Source organism: Nicotiana tabacum, chromosome 23 (genome assembly GCF_000715075.1).
Source record: "Nicotiana tabacum cultivar K326 chromosome 23, ASM71507v2, whole genome shotgun sequence".
Taxonomy (NCBI): domain Eukaryota; kingdom Viridiplantae; phylum Streptophyta; class Magnoliopsida; order Solanales; family Solanaceae; genus Nicotiana; species Nicotiana tabacum.
In genome coordinates this window covers 76,753,814-76,771,846 of record NC_134102.1, presented here as the reverse complement: position 1 = coordinate 76,771,846, position 18,033 = coordinate 76,753,814, and the positions used below count along the sequence as shown (strand labels likewise).

The window sequence follows — 18,033 nt, the reverse complement described above, 5'->3', positions numbered from 1 at the left end:
TTTATTTGTATTGTTCTAGTAGCTCGTGCACTTATGAACCAGTTCTGGAATGGTATTTCGACATCGCTATTATTATGGATTATTCACTCTATTTCAGACTTTATTTCCGTATTTGTTTCTTTGTTATTAATTAATTTAAAATTATTTAAAAATGGCTAGCATTATTCTAACGTTGGCTTACCTTGCAAATGAAAATGTTAGGCGCCATCACGGTCCCGAAGATGAGAATTTCGGGTCGTGACAAACAGAATCATAAATTAAGGCTGGTATTGAAATTGCAAAAATACCTTTGATTTTCTAAACCAATGTTTAAAATTAGCCTCTTGAGCATGTAAATCACCGAAACAGAGTTATAATTATTAAAATATATATGTAAAAATCAACTATTAGAGGCAGTGCAACGATATGGAAAGAAAGTGCAATTCTTGCACAATTATGTCATCTATTATATGTAAAAATCAACTATTCCTCTTTGAAATAAATGCAAAAATTATGTCATCTATCAATTCCAGTCTAAGCTGATGTTTCGTGTAATGGAACTTCATTAATGTCTCTTTTGAAACATTAATGTCCCTTTTGATACCTCATTGAAAGTAAATAGGCGATAGCGCAGAGAGACCAAAATTAACGATTTATTTGTCCAGAAACTAAAATGTAAATAAAAAATTTTCTACTGCCATGAACGTGCAATAGTGTCTGAATTCTTATTCTTCTCTTTATTTATTAGGAGGATCACTGCCACTTGTTTCCGAAGTATCAGATTCACTAAACCAACCACAAAAAAGAAGAAAGAGGAAAAGAGAGAGCTGAGAGAGAGGGATAAGATTTTTCATTCACAATAGCAAAAATCAGTTCACTTGCCCTTCTAAATACAGAACCGGAATCACATCATACTATACTCGACTGGACTAAATTGAAATACATTAAACTTAAGTAGGGCTAAGCTGAACAATTAGAAACTTTTTACTAAAAATCTAATACTAGGACGCAAGTAACTGTAAAATATACAAACTTTCTTTACTCCAACGAAGAGCTAGGTATCACCAAAAAAGCGGCAGGTACAACATCTGCAAGCATATTCGTTATAAAAGTTCACTAACTTAATCATAGCTTGCAATCTCTAGCACAAGGGTATGGGTCTATGCATTGGAATCCTGCTCTATCAAAGTACCAATCCCCAACAGCTTCCGCAATTGTCTGCACAGATAAAACATTACAACACCTGTTATTATATATATTATAACTCATAAATATTTACTAATAATAATAGGGGCATGATAAATTCAGAACTTGTAAGTGTGTATATATATTCAAACTTTATATGGATAAAACAAAAGAATATTTACTTTATGCAGTAATCTTGGAGAGGCAGGACTAAACCAGAAGTTCGTCGACAGAATTGCACCATGAGAATGGCAAGACGTGATGAAATAACCCCTCGTAAAAGAAGGGGTTAGTCCCTCGAATGCCTTCAGGAACTCCACTCCAAAAGCTATATAAAACAAAATAAAGATAAATTAACATAAAAGATTAATTGGAAGGTATGCATTAGTTAATCACCAGAGAAATACAAACCTTGAATAATTATACGTTGGCCAAATGTGCAGTTGCTTATTTGACTCTTGAAATCCTTCCAGACTTGCTGTGGATCGAGGTATTTAGGTACCAAAATATTTTCAATCTGGAGTTAGAGTAGTGTTGGATCGTCACAATAAATTTCTTTAAGATTTTATAGAAACTAAAGAAAGAACTAAACTGAGAGAAATTAGCTTATGTCTCCTTGACCTGCCAAGAATCATAATCTGAATTACTTATGAAAAGTGGAGTCTGAACATACGGAACAACATTCTGAGGGAAAAACACTGCACCATTATTAAAGAAAACAAGATTGTTAGAGGACAATATTTATATACCATACAGAAAAGACTTTTATTTTAAAAAAAAAAAACTTAAAATTATTACCAGATTTGGTTCCATTGCAGACGTGCAAGATGGGGGCAAATTCTTAGCTGATCCCTAATTAATTAAACGAGAGGAACAAAAATATTATAGAAAAAAATGTAATTTGCATCTACTTGTTAAGCATATACTCCCTCCGTTTTAATTTATATGAACATATTTCCTTTTTAGTCCGTGCAAAAAAGAATGACTTCTTTCCTTATTTGGAAACAATTTACCTTTATGCAATAATTTATAGCCACACAAAATATATCTGCCTCATTTTACATCACAAGTTCAAAAGTCTTTTCTCTTTTTTTAAACTTCGTGCCCAGTCAAATGGGTTCAAATAAATTGAAATGGTGAGAGTATATAATATGACCGTACTAAAACAAAAAAATGATCGAACTTACGTGTAATGTAATAACTCTCTCATAGATCTCTTGAATATCTGAAGAACCAGAAATAGTCCTCCTGCATATATTGATTTTGCAACGCTTAAGTTCCAATGACATAGACATAGACACTAGTAAAATCAATAGAATCATTTTCTTGAGTAATCAGATCACTTAATGCATAGAAAGAAAAACTCACCCATTAATGAAGAAGCCTGCATCTGCGACACACTTAACTCTGGCATCATTCGGCAAGAGTGACTTGAACTTGTCGCAATTCAAGATTGTAGCCAATCCTCCCCGTGAAACTCCGCTCAGGATTGCCTAACATTGCATTTTTTTTTTTTTTGTGTTTTAAGCATGAAAATTAAAGAAGAAGAAGAAGAAGAAGAAGAAGAAGAAGAAGAAGCACATAATAAGCTAGTGAATGGCTTGTAATTATGAATATGAAGCCAGGCCATAGAGTATGTTCAGCAAATTTCATTCCTTTGCTCCCTAAATCTTCCATGATGGCGTTAAATATTTTGGCCCCTCTAAAAAACTGCTTGTTGTCCTAATATAGATTTGGCATTTTCGATCAGAAAAATGTTATGGGATTAATCATTAAATCATCTGTGATATTTATCAATATATATGAGAGACAAATTTAGTAATCACTTACGGGGTCAAACTTTTTGTACATCACCAGTGAAGGATGAACCATCACAATACTTCACCCTCACCCTGTTCCAGTTGTAAAACTCTACCAATTCCAATATCATTTGCAGTTAGATAATAGTGGTAAAATTTTACGCATAACAGAGCAAGATATTAGTGCGTATGAACTGAAATATATATATATGAGCCTCACCTGGATTATCTCGGGGACTAGGATCAAGTATCCCAGCAAACCACGATACATTCTTCATATGCTTGGTAGAACCATATTTTGTAGTTGAGCGACTAAGGCAATCTGGGATACTTTCACACCAACCGCCTCCCTAAAAAGATGAAATTTTACCAGCGTAAGCAAAGCAGAATAATGAACTGGGGAACTTAGTTATGTTAAATACGAAAAGTAAATAAATAAGAAGAACTAAATAGTAACTAACATCCATGACGATAATCCAACTGCGGAGTCCGCTACCATGTCCTATATCCAGATGATATGCTGGTGGACTTCCATCGAGGCATACTGATAACAATACGATAGGGGCCAAAATTACTAAAGAAAAAATCAAGAAACGTGCGGAAGCTAAAAGAAAATAAAGAAACAAAAAAGACGGAAAATTAAAGATAGATTGAATTCAAGAAAGAGTTTCTTGAATTCAAGATGTCTATTCTTGAAGTTGAATCCTAACAATAATAATTAGCTAACAAAGAACGAATCGCCTTTGATAGAGAATTAAAAACAAGAGATAGATTGTGAAACCCGACCCTTGAGAATAACAAGAACAATAATAAGCCTAAACTTATCACCTTTCTTGAATACCTAGAAGTGATCTAAGATTTCGAAAGAGTTTAATCTTACCACCTTAAGTTGAGTCTTGAAGGTTGAAGAATAAATCCAAGAGTAGCCACACACAAGAGTGCAAGAAAAATCTCACAATTTTTATTGATAATAGTCTATCATAATCTAAAATCTAAAAACAAAGAAGACACCCCTTTATATAGAGAGGGGGTCACGAAATTCCTACCTAAAAATAAGGAAATAAAGTCCTAAACTACTTTGGACAACAAGTCCAAATACCTTAGGAAAAGGAAAAATACTAGGAAAGAAAAACCAAGTCAATCTTGGAAAGTAACTCCAACAATCTTAGGAAAAGGAAAACATAACCTTAATTACCTAGGAAAGCAATAAATCTAGTACCAAAATATATGGAAATAAGTTAAAACCAATCTTGGATATCTTGAAAGTCCCAAACCAATCATGGATAAGATCTTGGAAATCTTGAAGACAACTTGCAAGCAACTTGGCACCAACTTGTACCCAACTTCTATCACGCCTATTGAACTTTTCTTGGGCAGCAAATAAGTCCTTTTTATGTTATAAAAATGTGGCTTCATGTAGGATTTATTGGGCTGCAAGTTTGGACACATTTTTAGATGCCAAATAGGTCCAATAGTGGCCTGATTTGGACCTTCTTCAGAGGATGTCTCTTGGAATCTAATCCACCTTTTCTTGAAAATGAATTTGGACCATAAAATAATTATAATACCTAGACAACTCATATCCTTTATCCTTCAACTCTCCATCCCAATTAACAACTTCTTTATTTGCACTTGAAGTCTAATGACCTTGTTTTGCAACTCTTTAGCTTGACATCTTGTTAAAGACCCTCTTTGATATTCCAAAGCCTCATTCTTATCTTTGAATAGATTTGAGCTTCCTAGGATGCTATCATTCCCCTCTCCTTGAAGAAAATTCGTCCTCGAATTTTGACCTTGCAAGAAAAAGAAGTCACGCACTAGTAAATGGCATCTACTAATCTGAAAAAATGGTAGGAATAAAACAAAATAGTGACCATGTGTCCACTTAACTCAATTAAGCCTAATAGGTATAAATACTCCTTTATAAAGCATATGAATATCATCATCCCAATAAAATTTATGCCTACTTAGAATTGTCCAATAAAAACCTCTCTTAGATGCACTATGTAATGAAATTTGCAATGCGATCTTATCAATAAGGTAGTCCAAACATGTGCATGCCAAAGAAATTACAAAATATTGGTCATGCATCCATTTAACACAAGTATCTCTGCCACATGTATCAAATAAGACACTCTTATGATATAGCCATGTATCAATTATAAATCCCATTGATTCTTCTACATGTAAGTTATTCAAAGAAGCATATAAATTCTCAGAAAGGTCAGAAGAACCCATAAATTTCAAAGTACAAATTTCAATACATTCAAGCTCATGATTATAACTTTCCCCAATAATATTCGCAACATCAATGGATTCTACATAATTGCTCAAACTGTCACAGAAAGAGTCATAGATAGGTTCATGAAAGAGTATTTGATCACTAACGTCACAATAATCATGCATATCCTCTTTAATAGTAGCAAACACTTTTACAGGCTCACAATCAACATGCCTAGAGGAATGACTTCCCATCAAACAACAAAACTCACATTCTAGCAATTTATCATATGAAAACTCATTAGACACTTGAATAAGAGAAGAAAGAACATTTAACTCATTAGCAAGCCTCTTCTCATAAATTTCATGCCTCTTTCCACCAAGTTGGAATGCATAATCATCTATGTCATACTCAATTTCAAAAGAAAGCAAATTACTCTTGTACTTTAACTTAGATATTACAATTAATGACTTGATATGCATCAAAATATCATCATCCACAAAAATTATAAAGTCACCAACATAAGAAATAAGAGTATAGTTTATTACCTCCAAAAATACCTTAGGTGTTCTAGGAAGGCCAAGAATGTGAATGAACCAATTATACATATCATACTTGGACTTATTTACTAATGGAACAACATCACCTTGTATTCTTTTATGCAATGATTCCAGCTTAGCAATGGCTTTAGGAAACTTCATGTCATAAACCTGTAAATAAGAATTAAAATAGTCAAAAGGTTCAATAACAAAGAATTTAACCAAGCTTTTATCATCCACCATCCAACAAGAATTAATTTCGCATGATTCATGTTGGAATCCAATTGGATCCTTTGCCACCATTTCTCGCGCCTCGCCTCTCCTTTCAAAAGATCTTTCAACACGTGGCTGCATAAAATCACAAGAACTAAAACAAGAATGAGTTAATGGGTTAGGAAGTAAAGAAATTTTATTCTTGCTTACACTCTCTTTTGCTTTTATCACAAAACTAACTTTTCCCTCACCCTTAGCCTCTTTTCTCTCACTAAAGTTTTTTTCTTCTTCTTTACTCAAACCCTCTTGTTTTCTCTCTCTACCTCAAAGATTTTTCTTATCTCATTGCCTTCTCTCTTTTCTTTTCCCTTAAGCTCACTCTTTTTCTCAATTGACATCTCATTCCCTTCACTCAATACAACCTCTCATTTTTTCTCTGTTGGGATATCAACCTGCACTCCCTTACTCCTCTCATTCTTTTCTCTCTCATATTTTTTCATATTCTCTTTAACAGTCTTTTCATCTTCATAAATTTGTGTGGGAGTCAAAGGTCCAAGAATAAGTTTCTTCTCGTTAACCTCAAAAGAGTATCTATTTTTTTTCCATGTTATATGAATCTCTTCTATAGGCATACCATGGCTTTCCCAATAAGATATGATAATTATTCATGGGAATCACATCACACCAAATCGTATCCTCATACCTTCCAATAGAGAATAGTAATAACACTCTTTTATCTACCTTTACTCCTCTCAACATGTAGGGTTCAATATGTTCAACACAAGGCATGTTCAATTTTTCAACCATATAAGAGCTAATTGAGTTATAGCCAAACTCTTTGTCAATTCTAAGGGCACAAATCGCAGACATCACTTTAGCTCTTGTTTGAAATATAATTTTACCATTGACCTCCTTCCATTCGGTATACTATAAATTCGACTTTTCAAGTTGTTGAGTCATAGCTCACCTCCTTTCACTATAACTACCTGTTTGAAACCTCTTGAACAAAGATTAGAAGAATTATGTATCTCTCAAATTTTGGCTTTTTCCTCTAATGTTCTCGCCTCTCTTGCCTTTTTCCACTCAAAGCAACTCTTGGTCGTTAAACTTTAGATTTATTAATAAACCTTACTAGTCACAACCCTTAGTGATAAGAATGTGGAGTTAGAAAAAGAAAAGGAAAGTGAATGACCAAACCTTGGAAGAATAGGAATTGGTTATGTAGAAAAAATAAGGAAAGAATTTAGGAAACCCAAAACCCACAAGAATAAGGAAAGAAGTTACCTTAATCTTCAAGAACTAGGATCGCCTCTTCTTATTTTCTTTCTTGATTTGGAAACCAAATAACACTTGAATTCTACAAATAATAATGAGCCATAATGCTTTTTTTTTGGGCTAATTTTCGTTTTTTTTTTTTTTGGATTTATTTTGGTTTTATTTTGCTCAAGAACCTCCCCTATATCCAGATGATATGCTGGTGGACTTCCATCGAGGCATACTGATAACAATACGATAGGGGCCAAAATTACTAAAGAAAAAATCAAGAAACGTGCGGAAGCTAAAAGAAAATAAAGAAACAAAAAAGACGGAAAATTAAAGATAGATTGAATTCAAGAAAGAGTTTCTTGAATTCAAGATGTCTATTCTTGAAGTTGAATCCTAACAATAATAATTAGCTAACAAAGAACTAATCGCCTTTGATAGAGAATTAAAAACAAGAGATAGATTGTGAAACCCGACCCTTGAGAATAACAAGAACAATAATAAGCCTAAACTTATCACCTTTCTTGAATACCTAGAAGTGATCTAAGATTTCGAAAGAGTTTAATCTTACCACCTTAAGTTGAGTCTTGAAGGTTGAAGAATAAATCCAAGAGTAGCCACACACAAGAGTGCAAGAAAAATCTCACAATTTTTATTGATAATAGTCTATCATAATCTAAAATCTAATAACAAAGAAGACACCCCTTTATATAGAGAGGGGGTCACAAAATTCCTACCTAAAAACAAGTAAATAAAGTCCTAAACTACTTTGGACAACAAGTCCAAATACCTTAGGAAAAGAAAAAACACTAGGAAACAAAAACCAAGTCAATATTGAAAAGTAACTCCAACAATCTTAGGAAAAGGAAAACATAACCTTAATTACCTAGGAAAGCAACAAATCTAGTACCAAAATATATGAAAATAAGTTAAAACCAATCTTGGATATCTTGAAAGTCCCAAACCAATTATGGATAAGATCTTGGAAATCTTGAAGGCAACTTGCAAGCAACTTGGCACCAACTTGTACCCAACTTCTATCACGCCTATTGAACCTTTCTTGGGCAGCAAATAAGTCCTTTTTATGTTATAAAAACGTGGCTTCATGTATGACTTATTGGGCTGCAAGTTTGGACATATTTTTATGTGCCAAATAGGTCCAATAGTGGCCTGATTTGGACCTTCTTTAGAGGATGTCTCTTGTAATCTAATCCACCTTTTCTTGGACATGAATTTGGACCATAAAATAATTATAATACCTAGACAACTCATATCCTTTATCCTTCAGCTCTCCATCCCAATTAACAACTTCTTTATTTGTACTTGAAGTCTAATGACCTTGTTTTATAACTCTTTAGCTTAACATCTTGTTAAAGACCCCTTTTGATATTCCAAAGCTTCATTCTTATCCTTGAATAGATTTGAGTTTCCTAGGATGCTATCATTCCCCTCTTCTTGAAAAAAATCCGTCCTCGAATTTTGACCTTGTAAGAAAAAGAAGTCACGCACTAGTAAATGGCATCCACTAATGTGAAAAAATGGTAAGAATAAAACAAGATAGTGACCATGTGTCCACTTAACCAAATTAAGCCTAATAGGTGTAAATACTCCTTTATAAAGTATATGGACATCATCATCCCAATAAAATTTATGCCTACTTAGAGTTGTCCAATAAAAACCTCTCTTAGATGCACTATGTAATGAAATTTGCAATGCGATCTTGTCAATAAGGTAGTCCAAACATGTGTATGCCAAAGAAATTATAAAATATTGGTCATGCATCCATTTAACACAAGTATCTCTGCCACATGTATCAAATAAGACACTCTTATGATATAGCCATGTATCAATTATAAATCCCATGGATTCTTCTACATGTAAGTTATTCAAAGATGCACATAAATTCTCAGTAAGGTCAGAAGAACCCATAAATTCCAAAGTACAAATTTCAATACATTCAAGCTCATGATTATAACTTTCCCCAATAATATTCGCAACATCAATGGATTCTACATAATTGCTCAAACTGTCACAGAGAGAGTCATAGATAGGTTCATGAAAGAGTATTTGAGCACTAACGTCACAATAATCATGCATATCCTCTTTAATAGTAGCAAACACTTTTACAGGCTCACAATCAACATGCCTAGAGGAATGACTTCCCATCAAACAACAAAACTCACATTCTAGCAATTTATCACATGAAAACTCATTAGACACTTGAATAAGAGAAGAAAGAACATGTAACTCATTAGCAAGCCTCTTCTCATAAATTTCATGCCTCTTTCCACCAAGTTGGAATGCATAATCATCTATGTCATACTCAATTTCAAAAGAAAGCAAATTACTCTTGCACTTTAACTTAGATATTACAGTTAATGACTTGATATGCATCAAAATATCATCATCCACAAAAATTATAAAGTCACCAATATAAGAAATAAGAGTATAGTTCATTACCTCCAAAAATACCTTAGGTGTTCTAGGAAGGCCAAGAATGTGAATGAACCAATTATACATATCATACTTGGACTTATTTACTAATGGAATAACATCACCTTGTATTCTTTTATGCAATGATTCCAGCTTAGCAATGGCTTTAGGAAACTCCATATCATAAACATATAAATAAGAATTAAAATAGTCAAAAGGTTCAATAACAAAGAATTTAACCAAGCTTTTATCTTCCACCATCCAACAAGAATTAATTTCTCCTAATTCATGTTGGAATCCAATTGGATCCTTTGCCACCATTTTTCGCGCCTCACCTCTCCTTTCAAAAGGTCTTTCAACACATGGCTGCATAAAATCACAAGAACTAAAACAAGAATGAGTTAATGGGTTAGGAAGTAAAGAAATTTTATTCTTGCTTACACTCTCTTTGGCTTTTATCACAAAACTAACTTTTCCCTCACACTTAGCCTTTTTTCTCTCACTAAAGTTTTTTTCTTCTTCTTTACTCAAACTCTCTTATTTTTCTCTCTCTACCTCAAAGATTTTTCTTATCTCATTGCCTTCTCTCTTTCTTTTTTCCTCAAGCTCACTCTTTTTCTCAATTGACATCCCATTCTCTTCACTCAATACAACCTCTCCTTTTTCATCTGTTGGGATGTCAACCTGCACTCCCTTACTCCTCTCATTCTTTTCTCTCTCATATTTTTTCATATTCTCTTTAACAGTCTTTTCATCTTCATAAATTTGTGTGGGAGTCAAAGGTCCAAGAATAAGTTTCTTCCCGTTAACCTCAAAAGAGTATCTATTTTTTTTCATGTTATATGAAGCTTCTATAGGCATATCATGGCTTTCCCAATAAGATATGATAATTATTCATGGGAATCACATCACACCAAATCGCATCCCCATACCTTCCAATAGAGAATAATAATAACACTCTTTTATCTACCTTTACTCCTCTCAACATGTAGGGTTCAATATGCTCAACACAGAGCTAATTGAGTTATAGCCAAATTCTTTGTCAATTCTAAGGGCACAAATCGCAGACATCACTTTAGCTCTTGTTTGTAAAATAATTTTACCAGTGTCTTCCTTCCATTCGGTATACTTCAAATTCAACTTTTCAAGTTATTGAGTCATAGCTCGCCTCCTTTCACTATGACTACCTCTTTGAAACATCTTGAACAAAGATTAGAAGAATTATGTATCTCTCAAATTTTGGTTTTTTCCTCTAATGTTCTCGCCTCTCTTGCCTTTTTCCACTCAAAGCAACTCTTGGTCGTTAAACTTTAGATTTATTAATAAACCTTACTAGTCACTACCCTTAGTGATAAGAATGTGGAGTTAAAAAAAGAAAAGGAAAGTGAAGGACCAAACCTTGGAAGAATAGGAATTGGTTATGTAGAAAAAATAAGGAAAGAATTTAGGAAACCCAAAACCCACAAGAATAAGGAAAGAAGTTACCTTAATCTTCAAGAACTAGGATCGCCTCTTCTTATTTTCTTTCTTGACTTGAAAACCAAATAACACTTGAATTCTACAAATAATAATGAGCCATAATGCTTTTCTCTTGGCTAATTTTCGTTTTTGTTTTTTAATTTTTTTTGGTTTTGTTTTGCTCAAGAACCTCCCAAGATTATCAAGATTTAAATCTTGATGAGCCTATGCTCTGATACCACTTGATAACAATACGATAGGGTCCACGAATTACTAAAAAAAAAATCAAGAAACGTGCGGAAGTTAAAAAAAAAATAAAGAAACAAAAAAAGACGAAAAATTAAAGATAGATTGAATTCAAGAAAGAGTTTCTTGAATTCAAGAAGTCTATTCTTGAAGTTGAATCCTAACAACAACAATTAGCTAATAAAGAACTAATTGCCTTTGATAGAGAATTAAAAACAAGAGATTGATTGTGAAACCCGACCCTTGAGAATAACAAGAACAACAATAAGCCTAAACTTATCACCTTTCTTGAATACCTAGAAGTGATCTAAGATTTCAAAAGAGTTTAATCTTACCACCTTAAGTTGAGTCTTGAAGGTTGAAGAATAAATCCAAAAGTAGCCACACACAAGATTACAAGAAAAATCTCACAATTTTTATTGATAATAGCCTATCATAATCTAAAATCTAAAAACAAAGAAGACACCCCTTTATATAGAGAGGGGGTCACGGAATTCCTACCTAAAAACAAAGAAATAAAATCCTAAACTACTTTGGACAACAAGTCCAAATACCTTAGGAAAAGAAAAAACACTAGGAAACATTTGATATTCTTTTATCATTGTTATTATTAATTATTTAATTAACTTGATAAGGTCCTTGATTAAATTTTGAGACTTGAGATTGTGATGGAGATCAGGATAATGAGAGTGAAGTTTTTTATAATTTAATCTAATTTTATTCTTGATCATAGGATTATTAATTTGGACATTAGTAATCCGATTAGATCAATATTTATGTGATCGTCTTTATGGGATAAAGATTAGTTGATCTCATTAACTAAATCACATAAATAGATGATGCATATAGAGATATGATCATTGAACCGACTCATTGGATAATTCTTAATGGTTAGAATTACCATAAACTGTCAATATAGGATAACTTCTTGAAGAATGTTATGTAAGAGTTTCCTTTGACCTGAGATTGTCATAGTAATCAACAAGTTATTTATTGTACTTTGATACTAGACACTTATGATCCTAAGGTGATAGTCGAAACGATATTGGGTATGACTAAATACTTGTAGAATTAGTGATTGATCAAGATGGAATATGTCGAATCTTGGTAATGAGTTTAAGCTCCATGTTGTCATGAAGTATAAACGACTAAATTAAGACCTTAGCCATGACAATTGAATGAAAGAAGAAAAAAGTTTCTTAGGTTATTCAATGGTCGATTATATTTGACATGAACACATAGTTGGTCGCCTATTAGGATTTGACAGTTGAACCATATCCTAGGATGACCCAAAGCTATTAGCACAGAAGGAAATACTACATTATTTTTTTACCGGTTCTTGAGAGTAAATTATATACTTCATGCTATCCGATCGTTTAAGGAGTGTTGCTAGATGTCACCCTTGATTAATATATTATAAGTCAATATTAAAAAGTAACTCCAACAATCTTAGGAAAAGGAAAACATAACCTTAATTACCTAGGAAAGCAATAAATCTAGTACCAAAATATATGGAAATAAGTTAAAACTAATCTTGGATATCTTGAAAGTCCCAAATCAATCATGGATAAGATCTTGAAAATCTTGAAGGCAACTTGGCACCAACTTGTACACAACTTCTATCACGCCTATTGATCCTTTCTTGGGCAGTAAATAAGTCCTTTTTATGTTATAAAAACGTGACTTCATATGGGACTTATTGGGCTGCAAGTTTGGACACATTTTTAGGTGCCAAATAGGTCCAATAGTGGCCTGATTTGGACCTTCTTCAGAGGATGTATCTTGGGATCTAATCCACCTTTTCTTGGACATGAATTTGGACAATAAAATAATTATAATACCTAGACAACTCATATCCTTTATCCTTCAGCTCTCCATCCCAATTAACAACTTCTTTATTTGCACTTGAAGTATAATGACCTTGTTTTACAACTCTTTAGCTTGACATCGTGTTAAAAACCCTTTTTGAAATTCCAAAGCTTCATTCTTATCCTTGAATAGATTTTAACTTTCCAGGATGCTATCACATACTGTAATTGGCTCGAAAATAAAATGAATATATACGTGCATGTGATTCTCTTAATTTTCTGCTACGTACAACTTCAGGAAGAATATAAAAATTATCTGCGGCTTTGGTAGTCGCGCTTTGAAGTATCGTTATATTGACGTATAGTCCGAGGGCAGCAGTTGTACACAATACTGCTAGACATGCTAGCAAAGCCAACGGAAAGGTTAATGCCATCATGCAAATTCAAAGGGCTTAAAGAACCTTGTTCTTCTTAAAATGGCCGAGATAAGTAAAGAGAGAGAAAGGAGATTGTAGAGGGAGAAAGTGAACAATGCTTATGAGTAGACTGTAGAAGCAAGGTGAATGAGCTGGTAGGAGTTCAGCCTGCTCTATTTATAAGCAAAATTCTTTCAGTAAACTTCTCGGTTTTTCGAATGAGCCACATATCTTTTTGGTTTCTTCCATTAACGTTTCTGATACATGTCGTCCCATCAAGATGTCATAAAAGGGGTTACCCTATGCAATGCTACTATGTTAGATATTCATGTTTAACGGGAAAACTTTATTTTCAAGAAGGACCACTCTATCATCTGTAATGCTATAACAATCACTTAGAATTTTATAAATATATCTTTGTTTCCATCAAAAAATTCTTTAAATGGAACTCGTATAGTATGGCATGATCAACCCTCTTCATATCGTAAAGAATATTTCACTTACTGAGATCGATAAACTTACCTTTAAAAGATCATTAGAACTGTTAAATTGGCCTACATGACATGTGATATATGTTTTTAGGCGTTCATTTGTTGTGAACTGAAGAATTACCTCTACATTACATGTGATTAGCTTTATATAAAGATTTCAAATCACTATGGTGATTTATTGGGATAGAAAAAGTTAAGAATAAATTATAATAAGGCTAACTTCTTTGTAAGCTGATTTTTCCTTTTCTAATAAGAACTGTTTATGTAGTGTAGAAAACACACCAGATTTTTTGACTGAAATGCAGGGTAAGAATGCGTACGATAGATCCTTGTGGTCCGACCTTTCCTCGGACCCTGCGCATAGCGGGAGCTTAGTGCACCGGACTGCCCTTTTCTCTAGAGGTTAGGTCAAATGTCCTCTCTTTTGCTAATCTTTATAATTCACCCAAATTGATGTTGGGTTTTGTTAGTAAGCTGTGAATAGAAAATGAAGGGAAATGAAATATTTGAAATGATTCTTTTTTACTAAAGAATTTTGTCCCTCGGTGAAAAGACATAGGAAGATTATTGTGCGTTTTCATGGGTATATATATATATGCACTTCTTCTAGCTCTTAAAGAGTTGATAAGAAGGAAAGCCGCGTCGGGTTTGGATTTGAATTTGTTATTTAATTTCCTATTTTCGTTTCGTTTTTGCGATTTTTTAATTTTGCGGATATAACGGCCATTTTTTTCCACGTAATGGTAGATAAGTATGAATGTTCACGTTGGTTTCTGAATAGGTACCAACACACCTTTTTGTTCCCTAACTTTTGGCTATAAATACATAAGCTTGGCCTCATTTTGAACACACTGAAACACCAAAAATCTGAATCTCTCATCTCTATTTTGTATTTCTACATCATTTTTAAAAGTAAAACGTAAGTGTCCAATTTGCTCCGCCGTTTAAATTCGTCGAAGTTCTATAATTTGAATTTTTGCTATTACAAAATATTTTTTTGTTTTATCGTGGAAGAATTAATCCATATACCTTGACAATAACGAGTGAATTAAATTTCCGAAGACACATAAAACATTGTGAGCTCGGAATATTTTTGCATTTTCTATTCTACGTTCTGCATTTTTGATTTTTTTTTTTTTTGGTTTCGAACACTATTCTTCTAACAGTTGAATCGGTGCAGTTACGGAAAAAAACTACAATAACTAATGAAAAAGAGTATTATCGAATCCTACACGAAATATATAGTAATAATACTTACACTATCGATTAATCCTTAAGAAACAATATAGTTTAAGCATAAAAAAAATAAAGATAGCAACGAAACATTAAAATATACTAGCTTTTTTTTAATAATATACATGGGTGTGTGCTCTTAAGTAATTTACTTAGTGTGGAATTCAAAAATAAATATCATAGTAAAAATTACATTGAATTACAAAGCTCTCTCTCGTTTTGGGGGGTGCGGGTGTGCGTTGGAATCTATCACCCAGTCTAGCACTTTCCCAAAGAGCATTGATGAAAATAGCTAGTGCTCAGCCACAACTTAACCAAAATTTTATCAGCCTTTCTCTTCGTAATAGGCATTCCAAAATTTTCTGGTCTCTTGATCTAATACAGTAGGTGATTTTCTTTCACTGTTGCATAATAAATGACTGCCATGACATGTGAACTATTCTTTAAAATATAAATTTCAAACTTTATCTGTTCAATCATTAATTATGAATTAAAAAATTACCGCTACATGACATGTGCTATACTTTAAATTAAAATTTCAAAGAATTTTGTATGCAATTACAATAATTTATCATGAATTACTGTTCCAAAAAATGATAAAGTCAAACTCTCTCTCTCTCTACGTTTTACACTCTCGCAGCGCGATAGGGTTTTGCTAACGTGCACCTCTGGCCAGCATGGCAAGGGGATGGTAAAGGGGAAACTACACTATATGCCCACAAAAACACATACTATTATTTACCCGCTTTTACCCATCTTTAAAGTTTAACTATTTATAATCTTTACCTATGGCCTAAATTTATTACACGCCTGCCCATCTCCCTTTACCCTGTTTTCACCTTGATTCAATAGTAAAGGGTCCGATGTAAATGCAAAACTCTTCGTATCATCAAATTCTACTCTTTCATTATGCAAGCGTTTACTTGCAAAAAAGAAAGTAAAGTGTATGCACCTATTTTATTTTAGATTTATTTTTTTAAATTATAAGGAGTTTATTTCTATAATATACACAATCACGAAACTTATAAATTAACTATGCTAATAAATTTTTATGATAAATATCAATAGTAACCTAATAAAATAACAATAAACATAAGTTATATAACAAATAAATATTACACTACTACTATAATATTTTTTTAATATTATTATAATGTATATAACTTCAATCAAAAAATAAAAAATCTCTTAAACTTCAATAATGAATCAACTATGATTCCAGTATTACTAATACATGAATGGGTGATGCATTGCTAGCTGTATCTTTTGTTAACTCTTTAAAAAAAGAAAATTAATAATTTATTTTTACATTGCAAAATTCACGTGTGACGACCCGATGGGTCGTTTTGTCTACTAATCTTAATTTTCATATTCTGAGACATCTCATAGCTTCATTTGATATTTATTGGTTTGCGTGCATGGTTCGTATCACTTTTTAGAAAGCTTTTATGTGAAATTTAAAAGAAAATGAGATTTTTGACTTAAAATGAGGCTAGAGTTGACCAGTCAATATCTTTGGTGAACGACCTCAGACCGGTATTTTGATGATTCCCGTAGGTTCATATGATATTTTTAGACTTATACACACATTTGGTTGGGGTTTCGGGTGACCCGTGCGCGTTTCGGCGCATTGTATGAAAGATTATAAAAATTACATTTTAAGTTGAAATCCTTGAGTTTTAATGATCGATTCTTGTTATTTGATGTTATTTTGATGATTTTAGAGACCGAGTTTATATTATGTTATTACACTTGTGTGCATGTTCGGATTGGAACCGGGGGGCTCAGTGAGTTTCAGATTAATTTCGGACCATATTTAGACTTGTTGAGTTGCTGATTTTTCTACTGGTGTATCAGTGCTTCGCGATCGCGAAGCCACTATCGTGATCGCGAAGGGGAAATATGCGGCTGGGGCCGGTTGTTATACGCGAATGCGAAGGCTTAGGGGGACTGACCTTTGCGAACGCGGCAGACCCTACGCGAACACGTAGGTTTGGGATGGCTGGGAAAGGCCGGAGGGGTTCTTCATAGCGAACGCGACCTACAGGTCGCGAATGTTGTAGCTTGGCTGGGGAATGCCTTCGCGAACGCGATGAGGACCTCGCGAACGTGAAGGCCAACCGGCCGTGTGCTTCACGAATGCAACAGGTGCTCCGCGAACGCGAAGAGCACCTTACCCCTAGTTAAATAAAAGATGAAAATAGGATTTTATTATCTTTCATCATTTTTAAAACTAGAGCTCAGACTAGTGAGATGTTTGAAGAGATTTTCATCTCAACTTCATTGGTTAGTGCTTTTCAACTAGTTTTGATGTATTTCCATAATCACCCATTGATTTTTATCATCTAATTTAGTAGTTTAAAGGTAGAAATTAGGGTTTTAGGTAGAATTTAAGAAAATGGGAAAATTGAGATTTAGACATTGAATTGAGGTCAGATTTGAAAACAGATCGCATAACCGGACTCGGGGTTAAATGGGTATCAAAAATTGGTCTGCATCTCAAATTTTGACCAAGCGAGCTTGGGGTTGACTTTTCCAATTTAGTTAAAGGTTGAATCTTTTCACTTATGGGTAGTTTCTAAAGCTTGTTTTGAGTTATTTGAACTATATTTGACTAGATCTGATTATTGTAGAGGCTTATTTAAAGGAAAGGTTGTGGTTGGTTATTGATTTGATTGCGGAAAGTGGTAAGTGCCGTGTTTAATTTTGACTTGAGGGAATTAAGATTTGTTGGTCTATTTGCTACGTA

At 33.3% G+C, this 18,033-nt stretch overlaps 1 protein-coding gene across 1 annotated transcript; it reads right to left on the bottom strand.

Annotated features, from left to right (window-relative positions):
• Nucleotides 1–1,104: 1,104 nt before the first annotated feature.
• On the bottom strand, nucleotides 1,105–6,334 carry LOC107791829 (pectin acetylesterase 8-like). The gene is made up of 13 exons (XM_075245697.1): nucleotides 6,260–6,334; nucleotides 5,964–6,071; nucleotides 5,831–5,894; nucleotides 3,425–3,507; nucleotides 3,184–3,313; nucleotides 3,014–3,075; nucleotides 2,533–2,657; nucleotides 2,352–2,412; nucleotides 1,950–2,016; nucleotides 1,786–1,862; nucleotides 1,576–1,681; nucleotides 1,347–1,492; nucleotides 1,105–1,197 (listed from the first exon to the last, which is right to left on the bottom strand). Exons 1-13 carry the CDS (start codon nucleotides 6,332–6,334, stop codon nucleotides 1,105–1,107), a joined length of 1,197 nt encoding a protein of 398 aa, XP_075101798.1.
• Nucleotides 6,335–18,033: the final 11,699 nt, after the last annotated feature.